Source organism: Saccoglossus kowalevskii, chromosome 17 (assembly GCF_978046115.1).
Source record: "Saccoglossus kowalevskii chromosome 17, keSacKowa6.1, whole genome shotgun sequence".
In the NCBI taxonomy this organism is placed as follows: domain Eukaryota; kingdom Metazoa; phylum Hemichordata; class Enteropneusta; family Harrimaniidae; genus Saccoglossus; species Saccoglossus kowalevskii.
This window is the reverse complement of record NC_140657.1, coordinates 15,214,553-15,237,873: the sequence shown is the minus strand read 5'-3', so window position 1 is coordinate 15,237,873 and position 23,321 is coordinate 15,214,553. Positions and strand designations below refer to the sequence as shown.

General features: G+C 36.2%; 2 protein-coding genes across 2 annotated transcripts; both read right to left on the bottom strand.

Annotated features, from left to right (window-relative positions):
• Window positions 1-1,076: 1,076 nt before the first annotated feature.
• Window positions 1,077-17,539, bottom strand: LOC100367989 (mitochondrial-processing peptidase subunit alpha-like). Its single transcript, XM_085491794.1, has 11 exons — window positions 17,394-17,539; window positions 15,264-15,466; window positions 14,287-14,366; window positions 14,060-14,142; window positions 12,335-12,437; window positions 11,282-11,374; window positions 9,829-10,104; window positions 8,227-8,526; window positions 4,017-4,079; window positions 2,494-2,638; window positions 1,077-1,809 (listed from the first exon to the last, which is right to left on the bottom strand). Exons 1-11 carry the CDS (start codon window positions 17,459-17,461, stop codon window positions 1,637-1,639), a joined length of 1,587 nt encoding a protein of 528 aa, XP_085347920.1. The 5' UTR covers window positions 17,462-17,539; the 3' UTR covers window positions 1,077-1,636.
• Window positions 17,540-20,115: 2,576 nt separating this feature from the next.
• LOC100366766 (14 kDa phosphohistidine phosphatase-like) lies at window positions 20,116-23,296 on the bottom strand. The gene is made up of 3 exons (XM_002736751.4): window positions 22,931-23,296; window positions 21,506-21,630; window positions 20,116-21,147 (listed from the first exon to the last, which is right to left on the bottom strand). Exons 1-3 carry the CDS (start codon window positions 23,226-23,228, stop codon window positions 21,052-21,054), a joined length of 519 nt encoding a protein of 172 aa, XP_002736797.1. The 5' UTR covers window positions 23,229-23,296; the 3' UTR covers window positions 20,116-21,051.
• Window positions 23,297-23,321: the final 25 nt, after the last annotated feature.

Genomic DNA, 23,321 nt, shown 5'->3' with positions numbered 1-23,321 from the left:
TTTTTTATAGCTCAATGTCGCAATCCTTGAGGGGAATATTGCATTGAGATAACCTTACTTCATCAAAAATAATCATGAAATGTGTATAGCACATTATTAAGCACGGAAATACCCAACAGATATTTTCACGTTTGACTAACCCCTTGCGATGTTCGGAAGCCACTACAACGCTATGACCTCTGTTTGTCCTGTTTTTTTCGTTCGATTTCACACACAACGTGGTATCTCGCAGTCAACGGAAAATGGTCTATTGTAATAGATAGAAAAAAGAACAAGTAAACTTGTACACACAATGCCAGTATAAGTATTGCTCAGCAGTGGCAGTTGGTATCATATTAAAAGTATGTACATGTACTATCAGTGTGGTACTTTGACGATCAATGTCAACTTTTGTTACCATCACAAATTAAAAGCTGCATGACTTTTTTTTTTCAAAATTTTGATTATGACCTGTAGCCAGTAGGTAATTATGTCCATTTGGTCCATAATTAACAACAAAATCACCAAATATTCCATAAAAATATGCAAAATGTGGCACTAAGATTGGGGTAGGAAAGGTGGTTTAAGCTACATGAAGATTTTTCGTCATATTCATCATGCCTTCATTTTTGCAAGTTCATGTCATCAGGATGGGGGAAAAATGAAGTATCATTGAAAATCATCAAAATTAGCATTTTTACACTGGTTTCTATAGTTATATAATTTTCTTCATATCTCAAAACTTGGCTTGGTTACATAGGATAAAATAAGCCATATTATTGACATGAATTTGGTTATGAAAACATTTCAAAAAATTTACATGTAATTCAGTTAGTTTCCAGGGTGTTATTAGTGTTCAATACTAATAAAAAATGAGAGGTTATCTGCCTTAATGCATTGCATACATGTCATATATGTAACATGCTCCATAGTACATGATTTGAATTGGCTCAAACTAACACTAAAATCTTAACAAAAACAGAGGTTTGTGAAATTTCAAATTTCAAGTCTAAAAGTACTAAAGACATTCATTAATGATCTGAAAACAGTTAAAGTAACAATAAATTCAAGTTTGGGAAACAAAAACCACTACAAACTCATCTTCGAATCATCTCTCTTCAACACAACATGACTACACAGTTGTTTCGATGCGGAGAGCCATTTTAACATTATTTGCCTCCAGCTAGGGTGTCATATTTATCAACATTGCATCACTTTTATTATGCTGAAGAGTCGCTTCATAGCGTTAATAGCTACGCTACATAACACTTGATTGATCAGTAGAATATAGCATTGAACATCTTGGCGCCGACTCGCAGGTTTGGTTGAAAAGATTTCACAGTCAACACATTAGAACAAAGAGTGCAGTTTGCTATCAAGACATTTGCAGTTTTTGAATTGTTGTCATAAACACTGTCGATCCGAACTCTCAACTAGGCAGGGCTATAATCAGGATGCAATTAATTTTTTTAACAGTACCTTAAAATAAAAATACTCATGAATTTCACAAGTCACAAATTATGACGCAGTGAAAAACCAGGGTTGTTAGGACCTGCAGGTATTTGCAGTATGACTTCCACAAAATGATGATTTTCACTTTACACTCTTAGGTATGAAGATTAATTAAAAAACAAAATGGTGAAAATGTCTCCTTCGTTTAGTTCCCAAAGAGAGAAAATCTGCGAGGTAATCTGCCACTTTTACTGGCTAGACCGGCGCAAATGTCCACAAAATCTGGCATTTTCTTTAAGTCACCCATAGCAGCAACAGAGGGCTTTGTACGTAACATTCTAGTGGCGACTCGAATGATATCATCTTCTGTTACACTGTCTGCAAAAAAACAAATCAGAAGAAATGAGAGAAGAAATCACACATTGATATATATAGGATACCATCAAAGAGGATACTGGGAATTCAGTTTGCATGCCAAGTGACCATAAAACAAGCAAACTGATGGTTGAAATTACTCCACTGTTTGAACAGAGCTTTGAGTGTTCCCCATATGTCACAGAAGGAACTAATCTGATGTATGTAAACATGTATCAAATATCAAAACAATTGGAGCATCAGTTTTTAAGAAGAAGTTAACAATAACATTTCTGACCAAAAATGTTCACTAAAAAATAGAGTATACCTAAATACCAAGTATCAAAGCAATTGAGATAGTAGTTTTCAAGAAGAAGGTGGAAATGTAATTGTTGACAGACAAACAGATGAACAGACGGACGACAGACAATCACTTATATGACCAGCTGAGCTCTGTCATCTATGTTTACAGCGGACCTAATAAAGAAAACTACCACCACTATAATAATGGTAATCTAGATGTAGATATACCATTCCAATTACTTTTATTATTCAATCAAATGCCAGCGTTAGAAAATTAAAAAAGCCATTATCATCAAGTTGATTTTAGGATGGACAGAATATTACCATGACAACATACAAGATGGATCAGACTATAAAACATGGAGTGATGACTGTGTGACTATCACAGTGCCAAACATTGCTTACCTATTAATCTACAAAATTCTTCTGGGGGTTTTCTGTACCCCATTGCCAGCACCTGTCTACCAACATCTTCAAATACAATTGGGCGAGATTCCAGGTTCATCATCAACATTGATTTAAGCTGAGTCTTGGCACGACACAACTCCATCTAAAGACAAGATGCCACAATTACCAGATTAACATAGCACAATATATCGCCTTTATATTGATTTAGGAAGAAATTGTGATATCACTAGTCATAAGTCTAAAAGAAGGCAGCAGACAACTAGTGTGTATTCCTTTGGCTATTCTATGCCAGGCTCTTGAAATAGTACTGTAAAATCTGTAATAAAAGCCGCGGCTTCTATTAAAATGATACAATGAAACGGAAGGGATGCCGCTTCTAATAGAGCATCTATACATATGAGAAATGATGAATTTTTGGTTCTCAATTATTCAAAAAGAATGGGTGCGACTTCTATTAGGGATGCGGCTTCTAATACAGATTTTACGGTAGGTATTTTTGATACCCCCCAGTCTTCAGAGAAATATACGTATACTAGTGCCCTCATGGCCATGTAGTATGTGCTTACTGTAAAATACTTTATTTTTGCTTGAAATTAATTTTTGCTATTTTTTGCTGAAAATAAAATCCAGTGAATATACCTTTTTCCTATATTTTACATTCAACTTCAGTGAAAATGAATTCCATACAAAACACCTAAAAAGTCTTTTCAACTTTGAAAGCCGTTAGAGAGATGAGTGGACGCATTTGAATTAGTAGTATACCAAGGTATCCAGTGATGTAATTTTACCCACAAACGGACTTGAAGTTTTTAAGCTAATTTTTTTTAAACCACTTTTTGACTCAAAATCAAAAACGCATTCTGGATATTTAAAATAAAGACAAGTTTTACAAAGTTTGTATAATAAGCTTTCAGAAAATATATAACATGTTGGACATATAATACCATCTTCATTGTCTAATTAATCAATTAAAAAGCAAGCCAAATAAACTGCATCTCTACCTTAATTCCAGCTAAAATAAAGTATTTTACAGTAATATTAGCACACTAACAACTATTGTAAAATGCTTTATTTTCACTATTTTTGCTGAAAGGATGGATGACTCCCTGAAAATAAAATCCAAAAAATACACCTTTTTTCCTATATTTCACATTCAACTCAGTGCAAATAAACTTCATACAAAAATCCCAAATAATCTTTTCAGTGAAGATTATTTTCTGCTCAAATAATTTGCATCACGTTGTATGTTCAGGGTTGATACCAGGGTTGTTCAGTAATTAAATTGATAAGAGCTGTTGTTTTTTTTTCTTTTTAAACTGATCCAAAAGATTTTTGTGGTACTGAGTGAATAATCATCAATTTGTTGCTATTTGTGTGACATGGCAACATAATCTGTGTTAACTTATTTGGTACCACGAATACAATTTTGAATTTTAAAATTACAAACAAATTTAGAAAAAATACAGATGATTGCCGCATAAGAAAAAAGTTACAGCACAATAATTCAATGTAATACTTACAAATTCAACATTGCCAGCCATATTAACAAATTCTTTCACAATAATTTCTACCAATTCTTTAAGCTAATAAGAAACATAGAAACACATTGATTCATGGGTAAGGCGAGACTTTTTTATTCCTTTTTTCTCAAGTTTTTATAAGGCAATTTTTTTGAGGAGGGCGGAAAAAAAAATAAAATTAATTTTTTTTTTCATTAGATTTGTGTGATTCTCAAAGAATTGTAAGTGAGATCATTGATTGGAGAGAAGAAATGAAATAAAATTTTATTCCATGTATGAACCTTGTTTCTCATCTGCGCGAGACTTCGGTACTTAGATCATGATACTCCCACGAAAATGCAACTTGGGTTTGTTATGCGGCGGGTGGAAAAAAAATTGAAGATAAAAATAAGTATTTTCTAGCAATTTTTTGCATTTACAAGTCGGCGTGCGCGAGAATTTACGCTGAAATAAAATTTTATTTCATTTTCGGCGGGTTTGTGAAACAAGGGATAATAAAAGTCTGGCCTAAAGGAGAATTATACGAACACCAACCTACATGTATATGTGATAACCACGGTGATAAGTGATTTAAACTTCTTGAAAGTGAAAGATTTCAGAATGGGGACAGGGAAAGAATTCTAAACAGGAAAAGGAAACAGTCCTGCATGTGGACAGGGAAATGGTCCTCAATGGGGCAGTGAAAGAGTTCTGCATGATGATGAAGAGACAGTTGTGGGGAACAGAACTAAATAGGGAAAATTTAACAGTCCTGAGTGGGGAAAGGGAAACAGTCCTGAGTGGGGAAAGGGAAACAGTCCTGAGTGGGGAAAGGGAAACAGTCCTGAGTGGGGAAAGGGAAACAGTCCTGAGTGGGGAAAGGAAAACAGTCCTGAGTGGGGAACGGGAAACAGTCCTGAGTGGGGAAAGGGAAACAGTCCTGAGTGGGGAAAGGGAAACAGTCCTGAGTGGGGAACGGGAAACAGTCCTGAGTGGGGAACGGGAAACAGTCCTGATGGGGAAAGGGAAACAGTCCTGATGTGGAATGACATATTTCGCTATGATATGATATTGTTACAATGTTTTTGATATTAATTCGAATATTTCTGTTAATATTAGATGTCGAAAATAAATTTGCATATATTTGCGACGGCCTCAACTTCTATGTCTAGCGTCAATACATCATGACTTTTGAAACGGTCATGGTTTGTGTGAAAACTGATCACAGTAGTGAAGCTACACTTAAATATAAACGCAAATGACCCACAAATCTTGTTGTCACTTTCTGCAATGCGAGGGTCAGTGGTGGACAGTATGGTTTTTTATTAAACATAAATAAGTACTATGTTTCAATAACTCAGTTTGACTTATTTGGTAAATCACTGCTAACAGGATGGAATAACTGAATGAATATATGAACCATACAAACAAGAAAGGTACAATAACGCATCGACAAACATTTGACATACATGACTCCCATTCAAAATATACTACTAATAATGTTACCAAACGTTCACTCGGCACTTTCTAAACAGTTGGCTTTCTAATCGGCAATGCCAACTCCTGTCTAATTATATGTGCACGAAACAGATGTGAGATGTTTGCAGAAGTTTGACTAACAAATTAAGGTTTTGTGAGGGTCAGCTTTTAATTTAGAGATACGTTCAGAGTTACAACATCGGTACCGATTACTTTGTGTTTTCACTAGTATATCATTGGGAAACTGTCTGCGGAGAGACGCAAATCGGTGTCATGGAATAAATGAAATTAGTTGAAAAAAATTCTAATAGAAATGGCATGGGCTAACAAAACGTGAATATGCAGTGTTCATCATGTTTATGAGCTGGAATATAATACTGAATGATAGATGAGGTGGTACATGATGTAAACTACAAGAAGTTGTATTTTAAATACGGAAAGTCTTTTAGTTTTCATATTTTCAAGGTGAAGTGCAACGTGATATATTTTGCCTCGCTATGGAAAATCATCGTGTCCTTATGATGGAAAAGAGTTGAACCGCTCTTAGGAAATTGTTTGTTTCGTTCTATTTTGGTGAACTTAATTTTCAACCCCTTGGAAACAGTTTTTAAATAACTAACTTTGCTTGAAATTGTCTGCATTTACCTTCAGTATTTTACATATAGTTTAATGGGAATATATAATATAACAGTGAAACCTTAATAAGTTCAATCGTTGTGTGACCTTTGACATTGAATGAATGCCCTCAAGCAACATTCTTGGTATAGTATAAACACCGCCCTCAACGGACAGGTTCGCTACAGATGCTACAATGCACAGCGCCATCAAGTTATGTTGGGCTGTTATCTTTTGTTTGATGCATTTTGTCCTTGAAGAAGCATCATGTCGAATTTTGACTTCTCATCAGGGGAAAGTGTATCGTACTATCATAATACAGATCCATCTTAAACCTGTTAGATATTTGCCTGTACCACCAATGCTTATTTGTGTGCACTATTTACTATAAGACTGCCACATATAATGTGTTCACTAATACAGACGCTATTAGATCCTAGTTCAATATTTATTAAACTATGTTGGTATGAACACATTTCGTAAACGGATCATCAACACTTTCGACGTGATTCTGTTAAAACCCAGAGATGACATTGTTCTACAAAGTTGCCTCTGACCCCTTTCTACCGCAAGTATGTACTGTACAGCGCAGGCCATGCGGCGAAGCCAGGCATTGTGACAAAGGTCATTCGATTTTGCTGTAACAGATGGCGAAACCAGTGAAAGTAGCGGTGCTGCATTAATAACAATAACTGGCACTGACACATAAATGTACACTCATGATAGCTACTAAGTAAAACAAGTACACAGCGCCAAATAAACGGCAGGGTAAATACTATGTAAAATCACGATGAAATATGTAATTTTACTTCCTATGATAGCGGCAACTGTGAGTTTACATATTTAACGTAACGCCTACCCTATACGTATGTCCGGTTCTTCAACATATCAGCATACAATATACTGCGATCATTGAAACTGATTAACTGAAATCACTTTTTACCCGTTCGTTAGACGTTTTTGGTATTCTGGAAACTGTGCGCACAATTGCGCAAAGATGAGAACAGAACAAAATCTTCGTGATTTCCCAAATTAGTAGGATTAAACAAATGTGCAATTATATGAATAGATGAGATGGTACGTATTCAGACTATTTCACTGTGGAAAGATGTTACAGTAGAACACATTATCACTGAAGTAATGTCGAACACAGCTGCAATACTGTTTATGTGTTAGGGTTTGTCGGGATAAACAGACTGAATATTCGTACCCTAATTACAGAACACATTTAAAACCTTAACTGATCACAAGGTTTGTTAAATTACTCGGACGTTCACCATACTGTCGGACGCTCCTCTAAATAATGAATCTTTAATATCAGGGCAGGTACCTTTCCCTGGGGACAATTAGAGTAATTTAGACTAAGTTTTTTTATATAAAAATGCGACACGAACGAGAACACTTGTTTTATGATGTACCATTAACTAAAACCGTTGTTTTTACGCAACTAATTGACTGCACTCTTTTCCATCGAATGATTACGCTGCAAAAAATATTTATATTTAACGATAAGTCATAATGTATATCGGTCAAACAGTCCTGATGGGGAAAGGGAAACAGTCCTGAGTGGGGAAAGGGAAACAGTCCTGAGTGGGGAAAGGGAAACAGTCCTGAGTGGGGAAAGAGAAACAGTCCTGATAGGGGAAAGGGAAACAGTCCTGAATGGGGAAAGGGCAACAGTCCTGATGGGGAAAGGGAAACAGTCCTGAGTGGGGAAAGAGAAACAGTCCTGATAGGGGAAAGGGAAACAGTCCTGAATGGGGAAAGGGAAACAGTCTTGAATGGGGGGAAAAAGAAACAGTTCAGAATGGGGGGAAAAGGAACAGTCCTGAATGGGGAAATAAGAAACAGTCCTGAATTAGGCAGTAAAACAGTCCTGATTGTGGGAAACAGTTCTGCGCATGGAAAGAGAAACAACCCCGCATTGGGGCATGGAGATAGTCCTGGAAGGAGGCAAGAAAACAGTTTTGCATGGGGAAAGAGAAACAGTCCTGCATGGAGGCCAGAAAACAGTCCTGAATAGGGACAAGTGAACATTGCAGCATGAAAACAGCTGCATAGGGGGAAAAAAAAAACATTTTTCAATGGGGACCAGAAAGCACCCACAATGAAACATAGCTTGATAGCAGACACTCACCATTGCAGGATTAGCACTGGCATGTATACAGAATATACCGCTATCTTCGTAACTATGATGCATGGCAGCCGCACTGTACATCCAATGGTAGCGATTCAAAACATTCAAATACAAACGTGTGTACATTCCTTTTCCGGGACCTCCAGCAGAGAACGATCCACCACCTCCCATCATCATGTTAAGAACAGCGAATGGAATGAAGTCATCTTCTTTATGACCGCAGCTTTGCAAACCAATTACTATGTGTGCTAATTCTGGGATCGGTGTGCCAGGAGCAATGTTAGCCATGTTTCTTTCCTCCTACATACACAAACAAAAATTAATATTCAGATAACGGTAAAGTTAAATGGTTTAGCACTTACAACATTTTTTCAGGATAATATCAAAGTTGAACACTAGAGGGTGTTCAAACCACATGATTTCAAATCTAACTCAGAGCTGTAAATTGGAGATGACATACCTAACCACAGATGTTAAGTCAAAAGTATTGAATGCTGAATTTAGACGTCAAGAACGCAAAACAAATGACTTTGTCAAAACAATCCACAAGAACAAAACAAAAACTGACAAGTATACTACAAATCAGAAGGAGAAATGTATATGAACTCCATGGTATACATGAAGGGTTGTCAGATGTTTTGAAACAAGCAGCCTGTCAGCTGAGATAGCTCCGCTGTTAGCAATGCACATGGCAATTAAAGAACAGAAGATATCATTAGAAAATGAACAAATCTGAGAGAGGTCCACATGTAGTACCTATATATGTAATATCAAAGCAATTGGACTTGCGGTTTTTAACAAGAAGTTGAAAATATCACTTTTTACTAAAAATGACAAAAATATTCACCAAAATTAGAGAATTGAAGATATCATCATGAAATGCACAAATCTGAGAGAGGTCTACCCAAGGTACATATACACCAAGTATCAAAGCATTCAGGCTTGTAGTTTTCAAGAAGAAGTCGAAAAAGTAAAACATTGACACGGACGACGAACGACGGACAATCACTCATATGATAAGCTCCGCTCGACAAAGTCGACAGCGGAGCTAAAAAGTAAGCATGTCCTGCTTCACATGTTGCACCCACCATACATCTTGTCATAATCAAATGGTTTCTGTTTAAAACCTCATGTCTACATCAGACAAGAGATAACAATGCCACCTGTGATCACCTGTGTAACAGTGTTATTTTATTTAACCACGAGCTCATTATTGTATCATCCAAAAATCAAATTATTATTTGTGAAAACAAAATGCATGTTTCTTTGGTACAATGTACAACATTGGGATGTATAATGAATTAGGGCTTTGTTCAACAGTGGTTTAAGCACCAATCATCTCATAGCAGGCATTTTAAAACTGGCAAACTGTTGGGGAAATTTTTTGGAAATCTAGTCCTTTTGCCACAGACAGAGAAAATAATGCGGAAATCATTTTTAGCACAACAACTTGGAAAGCTTGTTCAGCAAGAACAAAAAAATAATAAAGCTTCACCGAAGTGCTACATTAAACTTTTGTCTACCACAAAATTTTCAGTTCTACAGTATAGGTTTTCAGCATGCATGCATAAAAGTAAATAAGCAATTTAGAAATATTATTACCATGACAATTCCTCCAGTATATTGCGATATTGAGTCATCCGCACCTTTGCTTAATGTGCCATCAAACTCCCTGTTCCAAACAGGCGTGTTTGAAATAAAATATTTGCTAGCAAGTTCAACAAGGTCTTCGTGTTCCATGCCGACACCAGCAAGAACCATCCTGGATGGGACATAGTAGTTGTACATAAAATTCAAAATCTCAGTCCTGTCAATGATGGACACATTGTCCTTTGGAGACAGCCTTGGCAATCCTAATGTGTTTCCTTGGTAACCAGCCTAGAATGTGTAAAAGGAGAAAATTTCAGGTTTATAAACTCACAATTCAGAAGTTTGAGTGCTAAAATATTAAAAACATTGTGATTGTCAATTTTTGTCATTATTCTTAAAATAGTCCCTGATAATTTTTTTTTTTTTTTTTTTTTTTTATTTAAAAAGAATTCTATACTTTAATCAACGATCTTAGCTGACATCCCATCTTAAAATACACATGGGTATGAGAAATTCTCTCCACATCTGCCCGAATGAAATCATGAACAAAAATGTAAATGGACATGGAAAAAGTGAAGATGGAAAATGTGGTGTTGTAGTAACAATGTTTTTGTTTTCAGTCGAAATGAGTTTAGACAATGTTGAAATACTATTGTAGTAACACATACTGTAAAGGGGTTAATTATTCACTGGGTTTTAATTTAGCTTATTTCGCTGACTGGAAAATGCGCTTAATTAAAACCCAGTGACTATGTAAAATTTAGCATAGAACACATTATCTAAATGACGAAACCGTGAATTTAAAACCCACTGAATGTGCCTGAAATGGTAAATCAGTGAAATTTAAACCCAGTGAAAATTAGTCATTTTACAGTATATTAAGTTGATGACCTTACACGTATTAGTAGAAGTTATTAGGTGGCAGGGTGTATAACTGCACCAAATTAGGCCTTAATTTGTTGGACATTAACGTGTTCCAAAAGCATGTTATGCATATCCTCGGGGGCGGAGCTACGTCACATACGTTCCACGTTGCTAAGACGCGCACCACTGTACCATGCATTTCTATGGGCTCTGTGCGCGCTGCTGTGGAACGCCGGTCGAGCCGGTGAAAATTCAAGAAAACAATACAAACTCAACTTTGAAGTAATCCCGAACAATCAAATTTATATATGTTACACACGTAGGGCTAATCTTGTTGCACTGTTCAGAGGAGTCTCAACAATCACTCCAAAGTACCGTTTTCTGTGAGTTTTGGGCCTTTGTTTTCACCGCCGCGGGTTGCCAGACGGTGAAAATGCCCAGATGTCCGCCCCCGAGGATAGTTGGTGCATTGCATCAAAATAATTCTGTGAGTGTTATTAAATATGTGCGGCGTGTTACACAATAGCCCAGCAACTGATTAATAATAAATTAAGAGAAAAATATTAAAAACTAAAAATTAAGAAGAAGAAAAAAAACTTACTGCATGGATCATCTCTGTCAGCAGTGGCTCAGGATCAGGTCTTAATCTCAAATCCTCTAACTCAAATTGAATTGTTAAGGCAGCCAACTCAATCTGGAATTAGAAAATACAGTATACTTTCTGCACAGCGTAGATTTGATTGACTTTGACATTGTATCAAATTTACTGAATATTAGTAACACAGTTGTTTCTACAATTCTGAGGTCTTTCTACTTAGCCATATGTTATTAATGCACAGTATATATTATTATTGTTGGTGCTAGAATCATTTCGTTTCAATCCTGAAACCTTGGGGCAATATTTGGGAAATAATCATTCTTTGACAAAATTGGTCATAAATCACATTTAATTTATTATGTACAATCATGAAGCTATTGTCCAATGGTAAAACGAAATAGCATTATTTTGTGTGCTTTTTAAGAAAAGTGTCCTAATATTTCTTGAAAATTGCTATTTTTAGAACAATCCCATAGTACACAAGGTTGAAGAAAGATTGCATTTTTTGAAACTTTTTTAAAACCCAGATTTTTTTAAATAAATCAGAACAACATTAAGTACTCCATTAACAATATAGACTTTAGGCTAGACTTTGAGATATTGCATAATATCTCTGTCATAGGAACCTGTGGTAAAAGTGTTATAATAGTGTCAAAATGGCCACTTTCCACTAAAATACTACCATCAATTTCTCGAACAAAAAAAGGTTGGTGACCCCCCCAACTTTTTTTAGGTCAATATCCTTGTATTGGCTTGCAGTACAATTTATTTCAAAATGAATAAATTCTGTGTTTTTTTTATTTATGAGTAGGCTTCTACCTTAACTATTATTTGTCAATTTCCCTTTTCGTATTCTACTTTTGGACATCACAGTGAAGACTCATGGTAATAACTTGATATGTTTTAGCCCAATGAATTCATGGAATGTAGTTCGTCTCAAAAATAACATACAGTATGTATGTATGATGCATTTCTCATTCTAAGGTTGTTCTACAAACAAGTGTGTGCTGAATTATACACAAAGATAATAAAATATTATAACGATGAATTGATTACCTCTTCCGGTGTTAACAAAGGATGTAGAACAGCATCAGCAAGTACACATACACCAGCGTCCAATCCAGTGCTTTCAACTGACATTGCATACACCATTGTATCCCTGAATCACAATAATTTAAAAAACATTTACTGCTGAGAGTGACAAGACAAGCAGCCTGTCGACTGAGATAGCTCCGCTGTTAGCATTGCACATTTCATTTCCAGAATTCAAAAATATCACTTTTCACCAAAAATGACAAAATATTCATCAATTATAGAATTAAAGATATCATTACAAAATGAACAAATCTGACAGAGGTCCACATGTAGTACTTATATATGTAATATCAAAGCAATTGGCCTTGCGGTTTTTAACAAGATGTCGAAAATATCACTTTTTACCAAAAATGACAAAATATTCACCAAAAATTAGAGAATTAAAGATATCATTACAAAATGAACAAATCTGAGAGAGGTCCACATGTAGTACCTATATATGTATTATCAAAGCAATTGGACTTGAGGTTTTTAACAAGAAGTCAAAAATATCACTTTTTACCAAAAATTACAAAAATAATCACCAAAATTAGAGAATTAAAGATATCAACATGAAATGAAGAAGTCTGAGTGAGGACCACATGTAGTAACTATATATGTAATATCAAAGCAATTGGACTTGCGGTTTTTAACAAGAAGTCGAAAATATCACTTTTTACCAAAAATGACAAAAATATTCACCAAAATTAGAGAATTAAAGATATCATTATAAAATGAACAAATCTGAGAAAGGTCCATATGTAGCACATATAAATGGAATATAAAAGCAATTGGACTTGCGGTTTTTAACAAGAAGTCCAAAATATCACTTTTTACCAAAAATGACAAAAATATTGACCAAAATTAGAGAATTAAAGATATCATTACAAAATGAACAAATCTGAGAGAGGTCTACCCAAGGTACATATACACCAAGAATCAAATCATTCAGAAGTCGAAATAGTAAAACATTGACACGAACGACAACGACTGACGCCGGCGACGGACGCCGACGATGGACAATCACTCATATGATAAGCTCCGCTCGACCAAGTCGACAGCGGAGCTAAAAAGTTGATACGGACAACGATGGGCAATCACTCATATGATAGGATTCGCTCGACAAAGTCAACAGCGAGAATGAAAACTCAATTAAATGGCACTTCCGTTCATATAATTGATACAGTAACTGATAATTCAATTAAATGATAATTTAGGTAATTGAAAATTCAGATTGATAGTTTTAATAATTGTTGTATATTTAATGGCGTTCACAAGCTTAACTGCTCTACATGGAATCCTTGTTCGGTTGTCGCATCAGGACGGCGTCATGCATTCGCACTGCTATCAAGTCCGGTCAAGTTGATCTGACACTTTGAACATTCGCTATTGGCGGATTTTATTTTTGGCCTTTTAATGCTGTATTTTGCATACATGATTGCATCAGTCAATATAATTTGCCTCATGTTGCAATATTTTTGTTACCCTAATATAAACATCACTTAGTCAGGATTATGGAAAATACAACAAAAACAAAATGTATACAGCCAAAGCATATCCAAGATACTAGTCTGGACAGAAGGACGGATGTACGAACAAACGAACGGAGGTCAATCCACACGTTCCTGTTTTTGGACTGTGTTCTCTAACAGGGACCGAGAAATAGTTAACATTGGAAGTTAGAAAGACAACTGTCTCAGTACTTACCTTGATGACTGACTATCAACAATTCCACCGTATTTTTCTAATTCTTTCATAATATGGTCCCGACTTTCAAATTTGGATGAGGACTGAAAGTAGATTACAATTATCAGTTGTCATGACAACATACTGGTAGATAGTACAATTTATCATTTCTGAGAAAGTTGTCACTTAGATTTCTGCCAGACAAATTCCGTTACAAAATAATCCACAGTCACTATAATCTCACTTACCATAAATGCCAGCTTTTCGAGAAAATGTGAAACACCATTTTTATAATCTATTTCATACCTTGAACCAGAATTTACAAAAACTATAAAAGAAGGCAGAATTATTAGAACATTGTAAACTGTGAGGGCGGTGTTCGCATGAATAATTAGTAATATGTAAATTACAGAGGTGGCTAAATCATCAAAAATCATTCTATAATGTTCCAGGATACAGTAAATTCTGTTAGTGATGTGCTTGTAAAAAAAAAAAATATTCAACAGTTTCATTAAATCATCAACAGAGGGCGCTCTGCAGTGAAAAAATAAGTAGAGGAAAAAAATTGGCCCACACTGTTTTGGGTGGTACGCGTGCTGACCAGAAACATAATTCTGATAATTGATGATTTGATAATTCAGATACATGTAATTGATAGGAGATTCCCTGTGAGATTTCACATTATGCAAAAGACACAGACAGAATATCCACCACGAAATTCAAATGATTTGATTTTGAACTTGAATTTTTGCTTTTTATATCTGAATGTCAAAATGCTGATTTTTTCAAGGGGAATATAGAATTGAGATACCCTAACTTAATCGTAATAGATCAGTATCAATTGTACATAGCATGACAAAAAAATCTCCTTTGTCATACCCCCAGCAATGTTTTGACGTCACTGCAATACTATGATTTTTGTTTGTCATGTTTTAACCTTTGATTCCATGCAGAATCTGATAGTGAGTGGAAAACTGTCTATAAACACATTAATTATAGTTTTCGATTTCGCTGAATTAAATCTATGTGAACAATTAAAATAACAATAGAATTCATTGTTTCTCTGCAAGGTTCGGAAACTTCAAAATTCAGTGAAATTGCTGGTGGTGCCATTTTCCATGTTTTCATTTTGTAAAGATGGATCTCTGCTAACAACACAGTGAAAAACTAACACTTTTCAAACTGGTTTTATTCATCCATGAAATATGTATCATATGAAACTTACCACCTAAAGTTGAGAATTGACCAAATTTATTCTGTGAAGCAACTCTTAGTCCATTGGATAATGTAGTTACTTTTGTTTCATGGGTGTGTTCTGTGGTTGTTGCATATTTTGGTTTTGGTAACCCTGGTAATGGCTGTGTTAATGGAATAGTTTCAGGTGAGCCATGTCTGCTACAAAAGCTACGTGGGCCATTTTGGCTTGATCTGTAAGAAGAAGAAAAACATTATTTTTCATCTGACAAATATAATTCCAGTCTTAGGAAGTGTACATGTATTTGTGTATAATGCAAAAAATAAATTTGAAGATCATTTTTTTCATAAAATATTCAGAAACTATTGATCTACTTACATTACCTTTATTCGGACTAAAACGGGTTAAATCCTGAGCATGCGCAGTTCCAAACATGCGCAGTTCCAAACATATACGCATGCTCGGGCCTCTGCTTCAAAATATCCACGTAGATGGGTTTGTTCTTATTGCTCTGGTATTTCGATTTTCACAGGATTTAACCAGTTTTAGTTCGAATAAAGGTAATTTATGGAGGTAAAAAGAGAAGGAGTCACAGCCAAGCTTAGATCAAAGGTACTAGGATGGTCGCTGCTGTTTGTACATAGATCAGGGAGTTTATTTGCCGAACGGACCAAGGAGGACAGTTTCCGCTTAGCCCAGTGAGCATTACGATGCATTAGCATACTACGGACGCCTTCAACAGCATTCGGTGATTTTCGTGACAATTCTAGTCAAATTCTTATAAACAAATATGGCGACGATTGATAACGCGCACGAGTTTGACTACGATGCTGAAACTGCTATATGCTTCAATTCAGAAGACATAAACGAAATCGAAGAGCATATTACAGACGAAGAATTGTTTTGCATATGCTGTAAACAAAAAGATTGCTCGAAAACAAAAAATGCAGCGAATTTTTACCTCCATGCACTGCCATGGGAAGTAGGACATACACGGGATATAAACTTCAAAAAGTGTCATTTCGAACCTCAAAATTCAGTCTCTGGTACAACGCATGGTCTATGTCATGCACCAGTGCAAAGATCATTAAACGAGCTTTATTTTGGACTAAAAAGCAGTACTAGCAAGGTTTTGAAACATTACCATATTGCCGATTCAATAATACAACGGAAAATTTTCTGAAAAACGAAAAATTACATAAACTTAACAAGAAATTCTCTAATTTTCAAAATTCCAACGTTCTCGTTCTCACAAACACGATTCCTCTACGTATAAATATCTGCGCATGCTTTATGTCCTTTAAGATTTACTGTGACATCGTAAAACAAGACCTTGGAGTGTGTACTGTACGCAGCAACGCTTGAGAGTAAATGACGCGTTGGCGACGATCCTGGGGTGAAAGGACGATAAGACAATAGGAATTATAGGATTAAACTTGGCTAAAACAAAAGAAGTTTAGAAGGATTATTTTGGCTGTGACTCCTTCTCTTTTTACCTCCATGGGTAATGTAAGTCGATCGATAGCAATATCATGCTTGAGTTGTGTGAAGTTTTGGAAAATCGTGTTATTTTTCCTACCTTGTGTTATTATATGAGTAGTAGGGGGATGTACCAACTGACTGACTAACTATGCCGATCCCACTTTAGGTCATTTTTTATTAGCCAAGAAACGTTCCGAGCGCCTGTGCACTGACGTAACTTGTTTGTGCCAATTCACTGGCGGCGTCATTGACGCAACATACATTGATATAGCAGTCGCCAGTCACATGCATTTTTTTTTCTTAAATACAGACCTCATAAGCAGTCAACAAGCTGGGGATTCCCTTTCAACTCGGGATTACCACAACGCCAGTCGTGTTTATGGGTACACTGTCCACGACGAGACACCCCCCCCCCCTAGACTGGCAAAGTCGGGACTTCTTTTTTGTTTTACAATAATAAATATAATTAATTGTCTATTTGGCCTTTTTAATTATATTTATTATTGTAAAACAAAAAAGAAGTCCCGACTTTGCCAGTCTACCCCCCCCCCACATACACAAACTATATCCTACATGTGTTAATCTACGGGATCCATTTCCCCATGTAACCGCTCATGGAATTTTCCACTGCATTACATGACCTGCGTAATTTATGAACTAGACACGTGGTCCGCTTACCGTATTGTGACGGAACACTCTGTGGATTCAAAAAGCCGAACAGCACGACGAACCACGCGGGCCGCCATGTTCGTCTTCGAAGGTCAGCAGCACGGAGGTCAAATATTTTTAGACAGCGCCATCCCTATGATTGAGTGAACGCATGAGAGCATTGATTACAAAGGACTCTCAGCCACGCCACCAACGGCATAAATTAGTCGAGCCTTAGAAAATGCGTCATTCCACATGCACAGTTTTCCTGAATCACCCTTCCAGATATTTTCATGGCCAACGCCTTAGTATCAATTTGTAGTGTTCCCAAATCCCCCTCCCAGACATTTTAATGGTCAACCCCTTAATATCAATTTGTAGTGTTCCCAAATCCCCCTCCCAGATATTTTCATGGTCAACCCCTTAGTATCAATTTTCAGTGTTCCCAAATCACCCTTCCAGATTTTTTAATGATCAACCCCTTAGTATCAATTTGCAGTGTTCCCAAATCCCCCTCCCAGACATTTTCATGGTCAACCCCTTAATATCAATTTGTAGTGTTCCCAAATCCCCCTCCCAGATATTTTCATGGTCAACCCCTTAGTATCAATTTTCAGTGTTCCCAAATCACCCTTCCAGATTTTTTAATGGTCAACCCCTTAGTATCAATTTGCAGTGTTCCCAAATCCCCCTCCCAGACATTTTCATGGTCAACCCCTTAATATCAATTTGTAGTGTTCCCAAATCCCCCTCCCAGATATTTTCATGGTCAACCCCTTAGTATCAATTTTCAGTGTTCCCAAATCACCCTTCCAGATTTGTTAATGGTCAACCCCTTAGTATCAATTTGCAGTGTTCCCAAATCCCCCTCCCAGACATTTTAATGGTCAACCCCTTAATATCAATTTGTAGTGTTCCCAAATCCCCCTCCCAGATATTTTCATGGTCAACCCCTTAGTATCAATTTTCAGTGTTCCCAAATCACCCTTCCAGATTTTTTAATGGTCAACCCCTTAGTATCAATTTGCAGTGTTCCCAAATCCCCCTCCCAGACATTTTCATGGTCAACCCCTTAATATCAATTTGTAGTGTTCCCAAATCCCCCTCCCGGATATTTTCATGGTCAACCCCTTAGTATCAATTTTCAGTGTTCCCAAATCACCCTTCCAGATTTGTTAATGGTCAACCACTTAGTATCAATTTGCAGTGTTCCCAAATCCCCCTCCCAGACATTTTAATGGTCAACCCCTTAATATCAATTTGTAGTGTTCCCAAATCCCCCTCCCAGATATTTTCATGGTCAACCCCTTAGTATCAATTTTCAGTGTTCCCAAATCACCCTTCCAGATTTTTTAATGGTCAACCCCTTAGTATCAATTTGCAGTGTTCCCAAATCCCCCTCCCAGACATTTTCATGGTCAACCCCTTAATATCAATTTGTAGTGTTCCCAAATCCCCCTCCCGGATATTTTCATGGTCAACCCCTTAGTATCAATTTTCAGTGTTCCCAAATCACCCTTCCAGATTTGTTAATGGTCAACCCCTTAGTATCAATTTGCAGTGTTCCCAAATCCCCCTCCCAGACATTTTAATGGTCAACCCCTTAATATCAATTTGTAGTGTTCCCAAATCCCCCTCCCAGATATTTTCATGGTCAACCCCTTAGTATCAATTTTCAGTGTTCCCAAATCACCCTTCCAGATTTTTTAATGGTCAACCCCTTAGTATCAATTTGCAGTGTTCCCAAATCCCCCTCCCAGACATTTTCATGGTCAACCCCTTAATATCAATTTGTAGTGTTCCCAAATCCCCCTCCCAGATATTTTCATGGTCAACCCCTTAGTATCAATTTTCAGTGTTCCCAAATCACCCTTCCAGATTTTTTAATGGTCAACCCCTTAGTATCAATTTGCAGTGTTCCCAAATCCCCCTCCCAGACATTTTCATGGTCAACCCCTTAATATCAATTTGTAGTGTTCCCAAATCCCCCTCCCGGATATTTTCATGGTCAACCCCTTAGTATCAATTTTCAGTGTTCCCAAATCACCCTTCCAGATTTTTTAATGGTCAACCCCTTAGTATCAATTTGCAGTGTTCCCAAATCCCCCTCCCAGACATTTTCATGGTCAATCTTTAGTATCAATTTGTAGTGTTCCCAAATCCCCTTCCCCATCTTGAATTTTCAAGGTGAATGTTCCGGCGAAGCACTCCACTATCACCTTGAAGTATTGCATTAGGAATATGTGTATGTGACAAAGCTTTCTATTGGTCGGTAAACTTTCTATCGCGCAACCACGTGACATACACGGTTATGAATAGAATTACCGCACGGTGTTGTGGAGGGAGGAATGTTCGAACGGAGCAACACAGTGCAGGCAGAAGATGCCCTTCCCAGACATTTTCATTTTCAGCCCCAAGTATCAATTTGTAGTGTTCCCAAATGCCCCTCCCAGACATTTTCATGGCCAACCCCTTAGTATCAATTTGTAGTGTTGCCAAATAACCCTCCCAGACATTTTCATGTTCAACCCCTTAGTATTAAAATAATAATATACTATTGTAATGGACATCCAAATGGAAGTGACACTCTGGGATAGAGATGAACATTTTGTATGAAGTATTTTGTGGTATTTAAGCAAAAAAATTATTATCATTTGTATAACCAAAAAAATAAATGTAAAACTAAAAAATATTCTATTCTATTCTATTCTATACCTTAAGTCTTTAATAATTACACATTGAACACATCAACTATAGATTGCAGTAAATTTATTTAGCATGAAAAAATGCAATTGTTTACATTCATTGTTGAAACCGAATAAAAAATTAGGTATGTTTTACTTAATGATATGATAAGGCATATATTAATCAACCAGTCATAATGATTTCAAACAATCCAAATCTTATCCTATGTTGAATGCTTTCCTAAAATTGGATTGTATTGATATATATATATACAAAGATTTCTGAGATGAAATACACTGCAACACATCTCAGTTCTGAACATAATTTATAAAATTATAAATTCCTTGCTTGGGCATAAACACAGTAGATAAGAATCTGTGTGTTTTCCAACATTTCCAAGACCTCTATAATAACGGCCTAGGTTGGTTAGTTTTAACTTGCTAGCCTTGCAAACGTATTCAAATATCTCGTACTACAGGTTGGAATTACCAGAACCAAAGTCAGAATATTTATCCTTCATTTATCAGTTTAAAGGACGGTAGTCATCGGGCCACGCATGCAAGAGAGATATATGGGTCTCATATAAACATAGATGGTTACTTTGACTGTTACAAAGTGAGACATTACCAAGCTTTAATTAGGTATTTTTTAGGTGATTGGAGGGTATCCAAGGAGTAACCGGCAGTAATTACTGCAAGTCACGCCCAGGTCAAATTTCATACTTGTGATTTCCATTAGAAGAATGCATTGGATTGTGGGAAAATCAATGTTTATCAACATGAATGTCGCACATGCACGGCACGACGACTACCGCCTTTTCAATGCTACACATTAGAGAGTGACACTGCTTACATTAATTTTCGTTCAATAGCGAACAATATATGTGAGTTCCTTCATTAACCAGTGTGCTTATGTGTTAATTGTACCATCTTGGAAAAATATCTAAAACACGTATATTTTACGAAAGCTATAAACCCAGTCACAAATACAATATGTCCAATCACTAATAGCCTTCATTGGTAAATGTTATACTTTCATAATCAGGATATTTTCTCTTTAATAAATCAACGGTAATGGAGTGATCAGCTTTTCCATAACCCTGAAAAATGAATCCAAAAATATAGATGATACTTTTTATATATTAATTGCACTATATTGTCCATTTTTCATATCGGGTTAGAATTTACAACTTTAGAAAACAAGTTTTCTTCTTTGTAATGTGTAGAATAGACAATTATTTTAGTAATACTTATAACAAACATTATTCATTTATGTTAACAGGTATTTGAGATGGCAACAAACAGTTTCAGCATAATTGCGTATGTTATTTCTCTTAAAGCGTGGGAGTTGTCACCTGTGTATGCATCAGATGGCCATAGCATGTCATTGTTTAAAAACAAGCGTCTACCCATGAGTATAGTAATATAAATCCGGGTGATTATTCATAAATTACTCACAATAGAATATCCATAAACTAATAATTTCTTTTCTTCTTGATGGTGTTCAATTCTACCACCGCCTTTGCATTCACAATCAAGCCCTAGTGCTTCGATTCCAGGCACAACTTTGTCATAGACATCGGCTGAAAATAAATAAAGTTTATTTTCATAATTTACAAAACATTCTACAGAAAGAGTTCTTAAGCCCCACCCCAACAACAAATTCCCATTTGTAACCTGAATCCCAACACTCCTGTGTAATTGTATAGGCCCCTCTAGATAACTATATGTGTACTGAAGAGGGGCATATACAAATACAATGGGGGAGGGGCACTAGAGGGGCAGGCTTAGAATTAAAGTTATTCATGAAAAATTAAATACATTTGTACATCGATACTAATGTCTTATCACACACAAGCCTTAGTATGTTCTAGGTAAACCAGACTTCATTTTCCTTTTTGGTTACTGTGGAATACTTTATTTTCGCTGGAATTAATTTTCGCTAAAAAGGCTTTTTTGGCGTTTTGTATGGAATTTATTTTCACTGATTTTTGATGTGTTTAATGGGAAATAAAGGAAAAAAAGTATATTCACTGGATTTTATTTTCACAGAATCATCCCTTCAGCAAAAATAGCGAAAATAAATTCCAAGCGAAAATAAAGTATCAAAAGTAGTTCATTGTTAAAAAATTGCGCAAATTTGATCATATTTTTCCTTAGTTTTCACTTTAGAAAAAAAATGTTTACTCTGATATTGCTGATGCAAATATCCCAGAATATTATTACAGATAAATCAGTAGAACCACACAGGTATTACATTTGCTAATAATCTTTATACACTGGATATGGCTTTTGTGGCCCAAGGTCGTGTGGTGGGAGCAACCTAGCTTGCGAGTGTGCATTAGCTGTACAAACAAGAGCAGCAAATGCCGTTTCCAGTCCTTGAAGGCTTTATCATATACCTTATAGATGTACCGGGTAATTACAATTTTGTAACAGTGTCACCTCAAACATGGTGGTGCAATTATTGCCCTGATGTGAGGGTGCACTTCCCAAATAGCTTTACAAGGCCGGGCAGTACTACGGTAGGTATAATGATAATTATTTATACTTAGGGATTGGCCATTACATTAAAAGCACAGGGATTAGATTTTAAAAGAAAAAAGTCTATACAGAGGAAAGTTTCAAAAATTAATATTCTACAGGGAAATTTTAATGACAGAAAAAAATCTACAATCATAAAAAAAAAAATTAAAAAAATTGAGGTAAGCAAAAGAAAAAAAATGGCAAGTTTTTCTACTATGTCCCCTTCCAGAATTTGTAATGGTCAACCCCCCTTAGTAACGAACGTCCAATTACATTTCCCCCAACTACCGTACCCGGTGTAACGTGTAACTCGTATTACATTTCACCGTACCCCGCATTAAATGACATGGTTCTCACCGTGAAATCCTGCCCACCCATATCCCCTCACAACATGCTTAGAATTCCCACTATCGGTGTGCACTTCGATTAAAATGTACTTAAACCGTCCATTATCGTCGATGTCAACTTCGGGAACAGCTGCAAGTTTTTGATCGTCGCTCATACTCGTTGCCCAACGCCTTGGTGTCGACTTTGCTAGCACAGGTTTATTACACAACTGCGGGAGACCGAAAACTGAGGCAGGCAAACTGTTAAATTTGACAGCCACTGCCGATCTGAATACAACATCAACTAACAATAGAGCACGGAAGTTCATAAGTCTTCAAGAATTGCTACGAACATGCCAGTAATTTTTTTGTGTAGAGTTCACACGTGGGTCAACAACCCGGAAGTAAACACCAACTTCCCA

Coding starts and splice junctions, on each gene's coding strand:
- LOC100367989 (XM_085491794.1), bottom strand. CDS start 17,461: ATGGCGGCCCGCGTGGTTCGTCGTGCTGTTCGGCTTTTTGAATCCACA. Junction 15,467..17,393: donor GAGTGTTCCGTCACAATACG/GTAAGCGGACCA, acceptor TTCTTCTTACAG/ATCAAGCCAAAATGGCCCAC. Junction 11,375..12,334: donor CTTTGTTAACACCGGAAGAG/GTAATCAATTCA, acceptor TTCTAATTCCAG/ATTGAGTTGGCTGCCTTAAC.
- LOC100366766 (XM_002736751.4), bottom strand. CDS start 23,228: ATGAACTTCCGTGCTCTATTGTTAGTTGATGTTGTATTCAGATCGGCA. Junction 21,631..22,930: donor TGGGTGGGCAGGATTTCACG/GTGAGAACCATG, acceptor ATTTATTTTCAG/CCGATGTCTATGACAAAGTT. Junction 21,148..21,505: donor TAGTTTATGGATATTCTATT/GTGAGTAATTTA, acceptor TTCATTTTTCAG/GGTTATGGAAAAGCTGATCA.